Raw genomic sequence first — 13786 nt, 5'->3', positions numbered from 1 at the left:
ATGATCAAATACAATTCAGGTTAGTTTAGTTCCAAATGAATTGTAGTTTGTGATGAGGATCTTTGTTAGTACTAATGGACTGGTGTTTTACTTGAAAGGCAAGTCTCTACAACGATGTCCAGTTTAAGACCCCGGAACATCTTCCTGGTGTCGCATACTAGCCAATGGAGCAGCAGGGGTCAGCATTACACAGAGACAGGGCTCCGGAGGAAATGAACATCCATCATTTATTACAGCAAAAATATTAACAATGAATGTATTCATATTACAAAGAAAGTAAAAGATTTAACTTAAAACTCCAGCTTTAAGTCATGGGTATAGTGCTTAACAGAAAAAAATGTGTTGATGGCTCTGCATTATATGTGATAAATAAATCTCTATGAAATACATAACTCATTTCATTATTGAAAAATGACATCAATATTTCATATACATAGCCATCTATTACACATGATCATACAGACAGTAGCTCTAAGATGTATATCACACTGTTGATGAATAGAACCATGCTTTTAGTCTTGTAGGTAACTTAGTGGAAATACATGAATTCTCTGGAAAAACAAGCTCAAACAGTATAAACAGCATGAGAGAACATTATCACTTCACATATAATACCCTCAGTACCCTACCCTTAGTATTTTTGTTGCCACTTCAGCAAGCTAACAGAATCCCTCAGCATGTGATTGCCAAAGAGGTAATAAAAAAACAAAAGATATTATGGACAAACTACAACATTTCAACAATAAGCTATTCAAGTACTGTACACAAATGTTTTGGGTAATGCAGAAGGACATTCAGGGTAAATGTTATGGCATCTCTAGATTTAGTCATCTTACTTTGACACTTTAAGAATGGTAGTTTTTGACAAAACTTCAATTTCAAACAGACAAGACAGGTCAGGTCTGAGGCTTGGTCCTGTAACTATAGTTCCAGCTTTGGGCTAGGTTCCCAAAACATTTGTCGCGTAAGTAAATCCTCATTTCCCCTCTAATCATTCTCCTCCCGAAGCGGTTTACTCTGACAAAGAAGAATGATGGTAGGCATCACTGTAACATCTGTTGTTGTTGTGCAAAGGATTTATCAAGCTTATAAGGTGCAATCAGTAGTATTTTCCTGGTTCTTTGCACAAAATAACCATAATATACCAGTGAGGGTTTGTTTCTCAAACTCAAGTGAACTGCGCTGCAGTGCAAAACTAATTCAGAGTTGACACCTATGTTGTAGCTAGTTTTAGCCTAATAAGGTAACTATTGTTTGTTGTTGCTGCAGTTTGCAATCATCCAGCTGTAGTGTCATTGTGCTATGTCTTTGCTAGTTTATACAGGAATGAAAAACATAAATTAATCTTTGAATGTGAGATATGCTAACTTTAGCTTTACATCTAGTTCTAGTGCTGTTGTATCCCACCAGAGCCAGTTTGTAATCAGGTGTGAAATTTAATAACGCTGGGGAGATATACCAAACATTGGTGTATCATTGGCTGTGTAAACATTGGTATGGTTTACTGTCTCAGGTCTTGTCTTGACAACAAGTGAAATTCCAGTATAAAATTTGTTATATAACATGGAGGATTGTGGGGGACATTTGCCAATGTTGTTGACGTTTCCTGTGGTTGCCTTTAGATGTAGTAAAGACTTTGTAAAAGCTCATACTGTATTTTAATGGTTGCACCTTTAACAAGGAATTGCTTTGGCTTCCAGTGTTTTGGGAGACTCAGTCTTGTCCCATCTTAGCGACGGAACCAGATCCAGGTGTTAATAAGCCAGAATGCCACAGTAGCAGAATACAGGATCACCTCTCGCTTGGAGCGTTCTTTGTTTTCTTCCTCCAGCAGCTGCAGACGCCGGTTCAACTTCACAATCTGAACGAAAAACACAAAGATACTTTTTCAGCACTACTTGTGCTGGAGCCTGCGTAAGACTTGCCCAAGTATATACATAGGATTACCACTATCTGGTTTTCAAAGTTCAAAGTGTGCAAGACGATGTCCAAAGCAGAACTATATCAAAATCAACAACAGACACAAGGAACTTTTTGATTTTTTTCCTCGGAAAAGATTTCTGTTAACGTTATACCAAACAAACTTACATAAAACCACACAACTACAGTCGCAACAGTTGAACAATACTGTAAGTTTCAAAGAAAATCTTTGAGTTATTTCTTTCTGGCCCAGAATGTGATTAGTACTTGTATTTGTAATGTATTTGTTTATGTTTATTGAGTCTTTGTTTACAGCGGAGTATCTAAAAATGCCAGTTGTAACTGATCCCTGGCTGTGTGGGATATGGGATACATAAGCTTGTTTTGTCAGCACGCCTTAAATGTGCCCTTACAGTTGTAAATTATAAAACCTAAAAGTAGAAGAAAATACTCATAATATGCACACCAAATCAGCGGAGAGGCATATCAATCACTTATCAGTGACACAAGCATCATTCAGCCATGTGAGTCATATTACCTGTCGCCGTAGTGAGGAGGCATCGACTAAGCCAGACTCATCAGGGTTTATATCCAGAGCCAGGTCCAGGTGTGTCCTGTGGAGATCAACATATGTACATTTAGAATAATGATAACAGTGACATAATGAACTAGTCTAGCTCAGAGACTGTCTGCACAGCTACCGAAACGATCCTGAAAGGGAAGTTTTTCCGGCACTCATTTCCACTGAAGAGACATTATGGGGACATTTAACAACAGTTATATTGTTTAATTTCTCCCCTGCACTTGCAAGTCTAAAGTTGCCAACCCAAATAAGGCTGACAGACAAGTGCATAACGCTGATGACACAGACACGTGTCTCATTAATGACCCTGACAACTTCAGGTACCTCCACTAAAACAGTGTTTTCTGCTCACATAGAGCACAGGGGGAATGACGTGGGAAACAACATTAATGGCCTCATAATGTTTCTTTTAGTGAGAAATGCCAACACATCTCAAATCAGATAAACATCCCAGCACAATTTTCATGTGCATCACTTCAAGAAAATGTTTTGACGCCTTACAGCTGCTTTCTCCTTTGCCTCAGAAACTCCTACACTCCATTATTTTCCTGATCCATTATAGTTCTTAACCTGAGGAGTTCTTCTAAAAGGTTACAATGCTGTGAGAATAGTTTATTTCTTTTCTAAAAAATGCCCTAATTTCATGAATTTCCTTGAACCAGGACCAGCTGTTAGTTCTGAGAAACTTTGTGATACAATGACTTCTGAGAAATTCAGGGACAAAGAAGGAAAGTCACCTGCGATGGCTGTCATCCAGCACTTCGAGGACCTGCTGGTATGCCCGGCGTGTTGTTGACTGGATATAAGACAGGAACCCCGCAGCTGTGAAGAGGTTGATGTTTGCATCCTCAGGGGAACAGAGGGGGGGACACAAGCGGACTGGTGGGGCAGAAGGGGAAGGGGTTACACTGGCCGAGAGGTAAGTGGGGAGAAATAGTAAAGAAATAAGATTTTTTTTAAACAAACCAAGAGAAATAAGAATAGGAGATAACAAATTCAGAATGAACAGGCAGCAGCAGTCAAGCAGTGTTGTAACAGGTGTCTCGACTATAAAATATTTATATTTATCTCCTTGTATGTACATTATAGTTCTGTTAACTTTTGCCTATCTTTGTTTTGCTTTGTGGTCCTTGTTTTTATCTGTATGTCTATTTCTATCTTCCTGCAAGTTGTTCTTGGAACTGCGAGTAAGTAAAGTGAAATTCCTTCACACATACTTCTGACTGTTGATGTGTGCTTACCTTATATCACCTCTGATGATCTGACTGCTGTGGCGGCCAGATATGTTCTCACTCGCACTGCGTTCCCTTCGAGACCGAGCAGGAAACTGGGCCTATGAATTATCCAAAGATATGAAATTGTGTGATTATTAGGTTGATTACAGCCACATTTAGTCCAGCATAACTGATTGGAACAAGTCAACACTGATTTTGGACACTTGTAATTGATGTGTGATGGCTGTCTGTCCTCATTGGGGATATCGGCTGCCATTTCTACAGAATCATATAGCCGCCCAGAGTGGCATTTTTTGATGGCTAATTATTCACAGACATTTGCAGCCTCTGTGCTGCATTTTCCCAGGAGGTGCTTAAGTTTTTCAATTTCAACTGTACTTCATTTACCACAAATTACATGACAAGCATAAGCAATCTCCACTGGTACACTACCCAAATACAACTAACAATCTAAACTAAATAATGGCTTTGGTTCTGTTGGCACCACTGTAGCCGGTGTATCCTTTAATCTACCTATAGTACCTCAAAATTCTATATTGGTTTTTGTTTTTCACCCAATAACCTTCAAATCATGATCTTTCTGCTCTAACATCACCGCCTGTCTCCACCTAATTGGATTAATACCTAAAATCTTACTACAGCTACAATATTTACATCAGCAAACGTACAGAAATAATGAGAAATACAAAGGACATGAAAACAGTGATTTGACCCTTACTGGCTGGCTAAGACTGCTCTGTGAAGTGGCGGTTTGTTCAGTTTCAAGGGAGTCCAGTGGCTGTTCTGTAAGGGTGAGGACACGTGGTGGGGCCTTCATGTTCAGGAGGTCCACAGGAGGGATGGACTGAATCAGGTCCAAGTCTCGGGGGCGAGAAAATAGAGATTCCCCATCATCACCTGTGGAGGCAGTGAGGAGGAGACAGTTAAATAAAAATGGTATTTTCGGCCATGCACCCTTTGACTGAAGTCCTATCTTCTGTCCTCACCTGCTACGACGATCCTCTCTGGCACCTGCATCAGAGTTGTGTGAATGGGCAGGGGTTGCTGAAGTGGCAGAGACCCTGTTTGCTTCTCCGAGGCCACCTTCAGGGTCTCGGGGATTCGCATGCGCTGGCTGATGCCCTCTGTGTACTCCAACTCATAATGGATGCGGTTCATCTCAGCCACCTCTGCAGAGGGGGAGGTGAAGGTTGGCCCACTCATTCAGCCTGTAGACACATCAAATGGAAGGAAATGGAAAAACACTTACAAATACTGAACAGATAAAAGGTAAGACTGGCGTGCAAGGTAGAATGCAGACAGTAAAACAACACTTCAGTGATGGCTCTATCACAGAGGCAGGAGTGTCAAATGTGAAATAATGACATCAAAGCTCATATCTGTGAGTTAGGGATGTTTGTCATCTCCCTCATATGAATGTAAGCAGCCTTTATGCAATGCCATCCTGATTATAGTTGAAAGCAGCATAATCATGCCTAATTAAAAATGACAAATATGGTGACTTTAGTCCTTGCTAATTGGCTCAGTGGCTTAGAGTACAACCCAAAACATGTTGTCTGGCCCGTGTAAAAGGGCATGTCCCGTAGACGAACCAAATAAGCCGGAAGGTGGAGGGTACGAAGTGTATCAGCCAAAGCTAATAAATAATATATTAGAAAATAACATTTCACGTTGTGTTGCATGGAATTACATAACGTTGACATGAGGTGTAGCTGCTGTTGACACATGGTTTCAATGTCACTGAATGAAAAGCCACATAAGACTCCATGTCTGGTCTGTATGTTAGCTAATGTCTAGCTAATGTTACCAGTATGTCATGTCTGACACGCAGTTGCTAACTAATGTTATCTTAATTACAACACGTTAGCTAACGTTAAGCAGTGCGTTGACAACCGCAGTAACAAGCTGGCTAACCAGACATATCTTCAGCTTCACTTGGCCTCAGCTTCTATGACTACTTACCTTTATGGTTTTGGCACCGAAGTTTAAAATGTCATGTGTCTAAATGTTGTCCGTTTTGTAATATTACCAGACTCAACCGGGACGAACGACAAGTGAAACCGAACAACACACCACTGCAAGCTAGTGTGTGTGTGTGTGTGTGTGTGTGTAGTCGCTAGCAGTTTGGCTGCCCCGTGTGTCCGCCGGGGCGGAGCCTATGAGCTACCCCGTCAGTCCAACCGAGCCGCACCAGCAGGCGGCACCCAGGTCCTAAAACAAGCGCGCACAATTATCACACTCAAATTAGTTGTTTATGTAATTGGTGTGATTAATACAAAATGATACGGAGCTATTATTAAGATTAGTTTGCCATCATCACAGAAGGTAATTGGTGTGGTTATTCCAGCTGTAATTAAATTTAGCCATTATAATCAGACTAATAGCTACATTTCCTTACTTGTAGAGAGAAGTTTTCACAATTATTTTTTTTAGAATATGTATAGAATAGTTATGATATGAAAATTATTTTTTCATCATAGAAATACATTTTTACCTAAATGAGATGTCTACAAACAAAACAATGGCTGACTTCAATAAGAGAAAGGTTCACTAAGGAAATGGTAACAACAAGAGTACAGTTAAAGTACTGTAAATTAATTTTACAATTATCATTGTTTGACCGTCTGCTTTCATTATGATGGTGTGACAAAGATGCAAAAGCTAACCAAACACATACCCTGAAAAAACATGCATGACTGCAGAGAGTAAGATGTACAGTAACAGGATTTCCTTCATAAGACTTTTAATGATTTGTATGGATATATTTAGTCACTCTTTCACACTTCTAACAATGTGCATGCACTTGGTTCTATACCTCTTGTAAATGTACAGAGTGCCAGAGTAAGAGGACATCTGCGTCTGAACTAGTGCTGAAGTTTGGGTTTTTGACCAGTTTTTCTTGGGGCTTTGTTAAAACAGCAAGATGTACAGTGTTTTGGTATGTGTGTAGCCTAAAAGCAGATGTCTCCATGCATTTGCATAATGTAAAACAGAAAGATGTCTAGAGGTACAAATTCACGGTAGAGGGCAGTTACTGGGCTAGTACAAATTTTCAATAAAAACATGCACACATCTAAAACAGTTCAGGTGCATCAAAAGAGCTCTGATAAATAACTAATGTATATGGGCCGCCAGCAATTAGCATTATCCACGGTGCATTGTGCTTAAATCAGTGTTATTTTAGCTTGATTGCAGGGCATTTGCAGTCTGTTATGGGATGAGACTCAGATACAGGCACAGCCAAAACATATGTTGCTTCGGAGCACAAAATCCAACCAATAGCTGTCTGCTGAAATACAACCTGGCCTCAGGTTTGCCAGTTATCATGGCTCAATCTAATTAAACACACATTTGTTCAAAAATATTCACCATGTCTTAGGGAGTGCATTAACATAAATTAATTGATGCTGAATGTATATGTATATTTACAACGTATATGTTGGTCATGAATGTCTGTGGAAGAGGTGTTCCGGTACCTCAACAGAGCAGCTTAACAGAGGTAAGAAATACAACTCCCACAATTCCAACTTCTTCAAAACCAATGCGCATGCGCAGTCCGTCTGGGCCATTATTTTGTCCTCCTCAAGCTTCAAATGAACAACAGGCTAGACGTTCTTTGAAATGAATTAAATATTAATACACGGAAGGAGCATTTGTTCTTCTTGTTCATCACCGCCGACATAAATGGAGCCTCTCGGTCAATAGCTAGTTGTCTCGCCGGGCTCTTCAGTCCTCCGTTGGACTTGGAGGCCGAAAACAGAGCGCGGAGTGACAGCCCCGTTAAAGCCAGCAGATTGGGTGTTTATCTAGTTGGCTAGCGACCGAGCTAGCTTCCTAGACAGCTAAGAGGGGAGGAAAAAACCCGAAAGGACCATTTGATAACTTCGGAAAGAGAGAGCTGTGGCTGTCCCTGTCCCGTCCAACCTGCAGCGGGGATGGCACACCTTCGAGACATGCAAAACCAGGTACAGAAATCCTCTTTTCACCAACTGTCACCTCCCTTCTTCTTGTCCAAGACAAGGCGAACCCCCATGACTGTCAGGCTCCCATGAATAGGTGGGTGGGGGTCTAAGCCATCAATGCAAGTGATACAACTTGCTATATACACAAATATAGCAATTCATTTATTTTTCATCTCCTTGCCACTGTCAGCATCAGCAAACAAGATGTAATTGGACATGTAAAACATGTAATTGGAAACTCATCAAATTATACAGCAATATTTTAAAAGTCTCAGTTGTTTTAGAATTGTAGTTGTCACATGCTGTAGATGCTAAAATGCTTCTTTATGTGCCTCCTACTCAGTCAAATCATCACTCATTTCCTGCTGTTATGGAGAGAGAAAACCACTGAACTTTCAAGTGTCATGCCTCTTGAATTACATCCTGGCAGAAAGTTAGGTCTAGAGTCTAGGTAATTATATGGGCCCTGACTGAAGAGACGGATATTGACACAGATAAGAAAGGTTAATCATCCATCATCTTTTTATATTTGAGCAGTGCATGAGAACATTATTATATAGGCCAACAGATAGATGTAACTCTTTTTGTCACGTCTAATTAACCTTTTATAAAAGAGCATTCACATGTGAAACAAGTCGTTTGCTCTAAGCTCACAAGTTCTGTGCTGTTCAAGGGACACACACACTCATATACACACATATAAGCCTCTAAGCACAGTGATCACAACATACACTCAATACACTAAATGCTTTCTTTGCTGTCACTGGATCAGAACACCCGGTTGGACCCAGAGGAGTACTTCACCAAACAGGAGCGGATCGGGAAGGGTTCCTTCGGAGAGGTCTACAAAGGCATCAACAACCGCACGAAGGAGGTGGTGGCGATTAAAATTATAGATCTGGAGGAGGCAGAGGATGAGATCGAAGACATTCAGCAGGAGATCACAGTGCTGAGCCAGTGTGATAGCCCTTTTGTTACCAAGTATTATGGATCATACCTGAAGGTGAGAGGATAACACAAATAATGAAGCCATACATGCAGTGATTATTTCCAGTTATAAATACAAAGATGCTCAGAGACACAGACACACGGTGCAGAGGGAAAGCAGTCTTTTTAAATCTTAAACTTTAAACTTTATGTTTGTAAACTTCAAGTATTTTTTTCCTCTCAGGGGACCAAGCTGTGGATTATCATGGAGTATTTAGGTGGAGGATCTGCTCTGGATCTGGTAAGGAGATTTAATTTTTTTTTTATACAGCTTACAAAGTTTTATACAAATCTTACAAAGTGGCAGGAGGAGGCAAAACCTGACCTGTTCTTCTCTCTCCCAACTTCCACATTTTTATGATTTATTTGTTCCCCTTCCTAGCTCCGTCCAGGGCCTCTTGAAGAGACGTACATTGCTACTATACTGAGGGAAATACTGAAGGGGCTGGAGTATCTGCACTCTGAAAGGAAGATACACAGAGATATCAAAGGTAATAAGCACTCTCTTCATGCATTGAAGAAAACAAAGTCCCTCTTTTTTCATTTAACATCCTGTAGATATCAATTAAATGTTGTCCTGCTACAAATCCAGATGTCATACTCATAAGTCATAGTTCATTTGCAGCAGTATGGTGTATTGACTCGAGAGACTGTCCATTACCTCCATCAGCAATACGCTGAATGTTGAGCAGTGATGAGGGAGCTGCGTAGCGAGTAACAACATGTACATCCAGTCTTAACCAGATGCTGGACCGAATAAGTCCACACGCTGAAATATGCTACCAAGCATACATTTATTAACACCCTCTGTGAGCATGAAATCTCACAACATACTGTAGGTGTTAGATTTATATCTGTGTGTGGAGAGCTAATGTTTTTTTTCTGTTCAAGTCAACAAAGATGGAAAATAATTGAGAGGATTGTGTCGATTATCTACGTAGGTTCTGTTCGTGTAGTCTGTTTCCATTCCAACTGAAGGTGCCGTTACTTATCTCCTGATATCTGAAGCGGTTTGTGTTCACCACAATGAAACTGGGGAAGATCCATCTGTAATAGACAATATCCCAATTAATTATTGTTCTGGCATTTCAAAAATTACACTTGATTGGCCTAAATAATGTGCTACAACACTTCATTACTCATTATTATCCATCATTCACGCTGGGTGACTCCTTTATTGATGCCTTGTTTTTAAGCATTACTTGTATTACTCGTTCTTTTTCTGTCTCTTTCTCCCAGCTGCCAATGTGCTCTTGTCGGAGCAGGGCGACGTGAAGCTGGCAGATTTCGGGGTGGCGGGACAGCTGACAGATACCCAGATTAAGAGGAACACATTTGTCGGCACACCTTTCTGGATGGCTCCAGAGGTCATCAAACAGTCAGCCTACGACTTCAAGGTGAGGCCATGAGATGTTTCACTTTGGTTCTTTGACGAGCCTGTGAAGAGATACTGATAAGTAGACGCTACATGAAATTTTCAACGTGGGAAGAATTATTTGATCCACATCACTTAAGTTAGGGAACTATATTTTATTTCCTTACAGTTTCCAGAGTCTGCATGTGAAGTTAACACACATTTCTCTCCCTCCCTCAGGCTGATATTTGGTCCCTGGGAATCACTGCCATTGAGTTGGCCAAAGGGGAACCTCCCAACTCTGACCTACACCCCATGAGGGTCCTCTTCCTCATCCCGAAAAACACCCCACCCACACTCGAGGGACCTTACAGCAAGCCCTTCAAAGAGTTTGTGGAGGCTTGTCTAAATAAAGACCCTCGTTTTGTAAGTAATACACCTGCATGTATCTGCAAGCATTGTAGCAGAATTAAAATGGGATCAGACGTGCTTGTTTGGGCTAAATGAGATCAGAAAATTGGAAAAGACTTTGGTCATTTATTCTACCAAATACTTTTGTGATTGGATTAGCATACCTTGTCCTTAGGAATTACAATTTGTGCTGTAAATCAAATATTAAAACCAATCCAAATCACATTCTTGTTAATTCCAAGTAATGTGATGCTGGACCCATTATCAAAGCTGTTTTTACCATGTTATAGCTAGACAACTGATCCCAGCTGTGTGGTTCTTCTTCCAGCTTCAGAGGCCACTGAATCTTAACCTTTTTGCTGCTTCTGTCTTTCTAACATGTCTACACAGAGGCCAACAGCCAAAGAGCTCCTGAAGCACAAGTTCATCACACGTTACACCAAGAAGACGGCCTATCTGACAGAGCTGATCGACCGCTACCGCCGCTGGAAGTCGGAGGGGCACGGGGAGGAATCCAGCTCTGACGACTCAGATATGTGAGTCTCAAGAACACACATTCAAACACCTCAGATACACACTTTCACAGCCACTTATGTTGTTAAATTAGAAGAACTAAGTAGCTTGTGACAAATTCCAGGATTGCCAAATATCAGGTTTGAGCGTTTGGGCATGCCTCCACCTCTTCCTACTAATAGGAAACAGTCAAAAAAAAGAAGATAGTATACATGTACACACACATGTATGTCCACACATTTTTAAATCGAAACATTTTCTATTTATGTACTAAAAGTAGGTAATTGATTCAGGATATGGAAGTTGGGTCATGATGGTGCCCTCTCACATTTTAAAGTATCCCTTTCTCTCCTCTGATTTCCTCCAGGGATGCTGATGGTGACGTGGATCAGTGTCCCATGTGGACTTTCCCCACCGTCAGACCCAACTCTATGAACAAGTTACAGAAGGGCTACACACACACAGATTCAGAGGTAAGACACACACAGACACAAAAGTCAAATCTTTTTTTCTTTATGTTTTGTCTTAACTGTTTTTTCCTCTTCCCAGTCAGGAGATTCGGTGAAAAGGCAACCCAAGTCACAATGCTTGTCGGCTTTGGTAACTCCGATCTTCAGAGAGGTAGGCCGAACTGTTGGTGATGGGGACTATATAGCTTTGAATTTCTGAGCACAAACAAAAATGCCCATTTAACAAACGCTTTATAAATTTGGCACCTCTAAGAACAAGAGGGGACAGTTTCCCGAATACAGTTTAAGTTAAACCAAGAGCCGGCCTCAATCTAGAATAGCTGATCTTGTCCAGAAAAATAACTATTTTAAACACCTGTGCAAGTCCTCATAAGTGACAGTTTGTGCACATAGCACTGACCTGAGGGTGCTCACAATAACTGGATCACCAAAGCAAAGCAGGCCAAAAAAAATAGCCAGAGCTACAAACACAACACCAAAAAAAAACCTTGAAGATATCAACACAAAATGGGCGTAAGATTTCCTCCTGGTGCATTAATTACATAGATAACACTGTAGAACTGATATGATCTTTGTACATGTGAAAGTGGTCTTGGAAACTGATTTTATCACATTTATTGAGAGGGTCAGTGCATGTCTGACTGATGGGGTTTGTCACTAATTTGGCCTGTATTTAGTCACAGAGTAACTCTAATTTTTCTGTAAGGAAATTGGTTCACTTTATGCGAGACTGTTCGAAACCACGTCTTTATAATCCATATTGATTCCCCTCTTGCTTCATCGTTATACCTACTATCCCAGTAAGAAGGTATAAAAGTGAATAATGACGTCTATACAGGTTTTATACATGTATTATATACTCTGAAGTTGTTTTAAAGTAGTATATATTAGTAAGAATAAAACAGAAAAGAGCAGGAAAGCAGGTTGCTTTGTCGATAAATACAAGAACCAACTAAACCTGACTAATCTCTGCTTATTATGATTTTACAAACTGTAAATTAGGCCTTGAGCAGTCATATTGTTTGGTTGAAGCTTCCCATTGCACGACATACAAAATTCTCTCTATTCCATCTTTCTCCACCACCAGCTGAAGGAGAAGCGACGGGCGAGTGGCGGGGGCGTAGGAGCCATTGAGGAGCTGGAAAACGCCTTCAACCTGGCAGAGGAGTCCTGTCCGGGCATCTCCGACCGCCTCGTCACACACATGATGGAGAGAGTGTGCAGGTGACGTACCAACCACTACCACAACTGTCAGCTGGGCTGTTCATTAAGCAGCAAAACAAGACATTAGTTTATTTGAATTAATCAATTTTATGTCGTTCTTTCAGGTTTTCTTTAAATGGTAACACCACCCCGTCTTCGCGGTGAAACCCCAGCTGGATGTAACTTAACCCTGCCCCCCTTTTCTGTCTCCCAGACCCACCCAATGCCTCAGATAAGGACCACAGAAGACACCCACCCACCACCCCCCACACCTCGTATCTTTGCACCCTTCCCTGTCCCCCAAGAGATCCTTTAATTAGTTATAATTAAATATTTTTACAGTTTTTCTTTAAGAGCGGAGAGTATTTAAGACAAAAAAGCCATGACATTTAGAGCGTTGTGTATACCTGTTAGACTGAGAAGAAAAAAAACTATAATAAAGTCTATGGAAAATGTCCCATTGTCTTCAGTGTTTGGTGTTACTCAGATTCTCACAAGCAGGAATGTAGCATCGCTGGCACGAATACTCATTTGGATAAAAGAAATGTGTTGCAGAAAGGAACTATCTGCAACTACAACACAATATGAAAGGATGGATTACAGTTTCTACATTTCCACAGCAGGGTTATTATGTTATGTATCATATCCAAATACCAGCTGGCTCGTGTGATTTAACAGCATCTTGCTTTGTGTCTGCTTGATGCTCACATTCTATCTGTTACCTCAGTCTGGTGCTGCATATTATGTGCTGGTCAGTGGTGGAGCATTCATCCATATCACTAGAAATAATGTATAATTTTACATTTACATTCATGTCTAATTGTTTATTTCCTTTGCTGATTGTTAAACTATCATGTATCACTGTTTTCATTTTCTCTTCTTTCTAAAGAGAGAATGTAAGCTTGGGGTTTTGGGTAATTAACCTCTCCAGCACGCTGTACTGTAATTACTGATGCCCTGTTAAGTCAGGGCAGGTTCGTAGTGGTTTTGTCTGTCAGAGGCAATTAATCTCACTGAAATTAAAGACACACACACACACAAAGGAAACAGGAAGCATCAGCTGGTGTGTGTGTGTGTTTTCCTTCTTCTGATACGACCATTTGATCAAGAGCACGGTGTAACTACAGAAAAGGTGATTGTAGGATAGT

The 13786-nt window shown here is 40.6% G+C and overlaps 2 protein-coding genes across 3 annotated transcripts; one reads left to right on the top strand and one right to left on the bottom strand.

The window, feature by feature from the left end:
* Positions 1-319: 319 nt before the first annotated feature.
* LOC139296669 (mitochondrial fission factor homolog A-like) lies at positions 320-5808 on the bottom strand. The gene is made up of 7 exons (XM_070919139.1): positions 5701-5808; positions 4725-4946; positions 4457-4635; positions 3745-3836; positions 3241-3411; positions 2459-2534; positions 320-1861 (listed from the first exon to the last, which is right to left on the bottom strand). The coding sequence occupies exons 2-7, from the start codon at positions 4939-4941 to the stop codon at positions 1730-1732; spliced, it is 867 nt and encodes a 288-aa protein (XP_070775240.1). The 5' UTR covers positions 4942-4946; positions 5701-5808; the 3' UTR covers positions 320-1729.
* A 1551-nt stretch (positions 5809-7359) lies between these two features.
* On the top strand, positions 7360-13074 carry stk25b (serine/threonine kinase 25b). 2 transcript variants are annotated; one of them, XM_070919125.1, is made up of 11 exons: positions 7360-7703; positions 8473-8703; positions 8872-8928; positions 9070-9178; positions 9927-10084; positions 10282-10467; positions 10843-10988; positions 11333-11438; positions 11515-11586; positions 12523-12659; positions 12853-13074. In XM_070919125.1, exons 1-11 carry the CDS (start codon positions 7674-7676, stop codon positions 12872-12874), a joined length of 1254 nt encoding a protein of 417 aa, XP_070775226.1. In that variant the 5' UTR covers positions 7360-7673; the 3' UTR covers positions 12875-13074. The 2 variants fall into 2 exon arrangements, with proteins under 2 accessions (XP_070775226.1, XP_070775225.1); XM_070919124.1 differs by having other exon boundaries at positions 12764-13074.
* The last annotated feature ends 712 nt before the right edge of the window (positions 13075-13786 follow it).

The sequence above is a fragment of the Enoplosus armatus genome, chromosome 14 (assembly GCF_043641665.1).
Source record: "Enoplosus armatus isolate fEnoArm2 chromosome 14, fEnoArm2.hap1, whole genome shotgun sequence".
NCBI lineage: Eukaryota > Metazoa > Chordata > Actinopteri > Centrarchiformes > Enoplosidae > Enoplosus > Enoplosus armatus.
The sequence above is the reverse complement of the archived record's forward strand: the minus strand, read 5'-3'. Positions and strand labels throughout refer to the sequence as shown.

Bases quoted from the DNA above. Each gene is read 5' to 3' on its own strand.
- LOC139296669 (XM_070919139.1), bottom strand. From the start codon at position 4,941: ATGAGTGGGCCAACCTTCACCTCCCCCTCTGCAGAGGTGGCTGAGATG. The intron at 4,636-4,724 runs GTGAGGACAGAA...CTGCCTCCACAG, and splicing joins AGAGAGGATCGTCGTAGCAG to GTGATGATGGGGAATCTCTA. The intron at 3,412-3,744 runs GTAAGCACACAT...CCTCTCGGCCAG, and splicing joins ATCATCAGAGGTGATATAAG to TGTAACCCCTTCCCCTTCTG.
- stk25b (XM_070919124.1), top strand. From the start codon at position 7,674: ATGGCACACCTTCGAGACATGCAAAACCAG. The intron at 8,704-8,871 runs GTGAGAGGATAA...TTTTCCTCTCAG, and splicing joins ATTATGGATCATACCTGAAG to GGGACCAAGCTGTGGATTAT. The intron at 8,929-9,069 runs GTAAGGAGATTT...TCCCCTTCCTAG, and splicing joins GAGGATCTGCTCTGGATCTG to CTCCGTCCAGGGCCTCTTGA.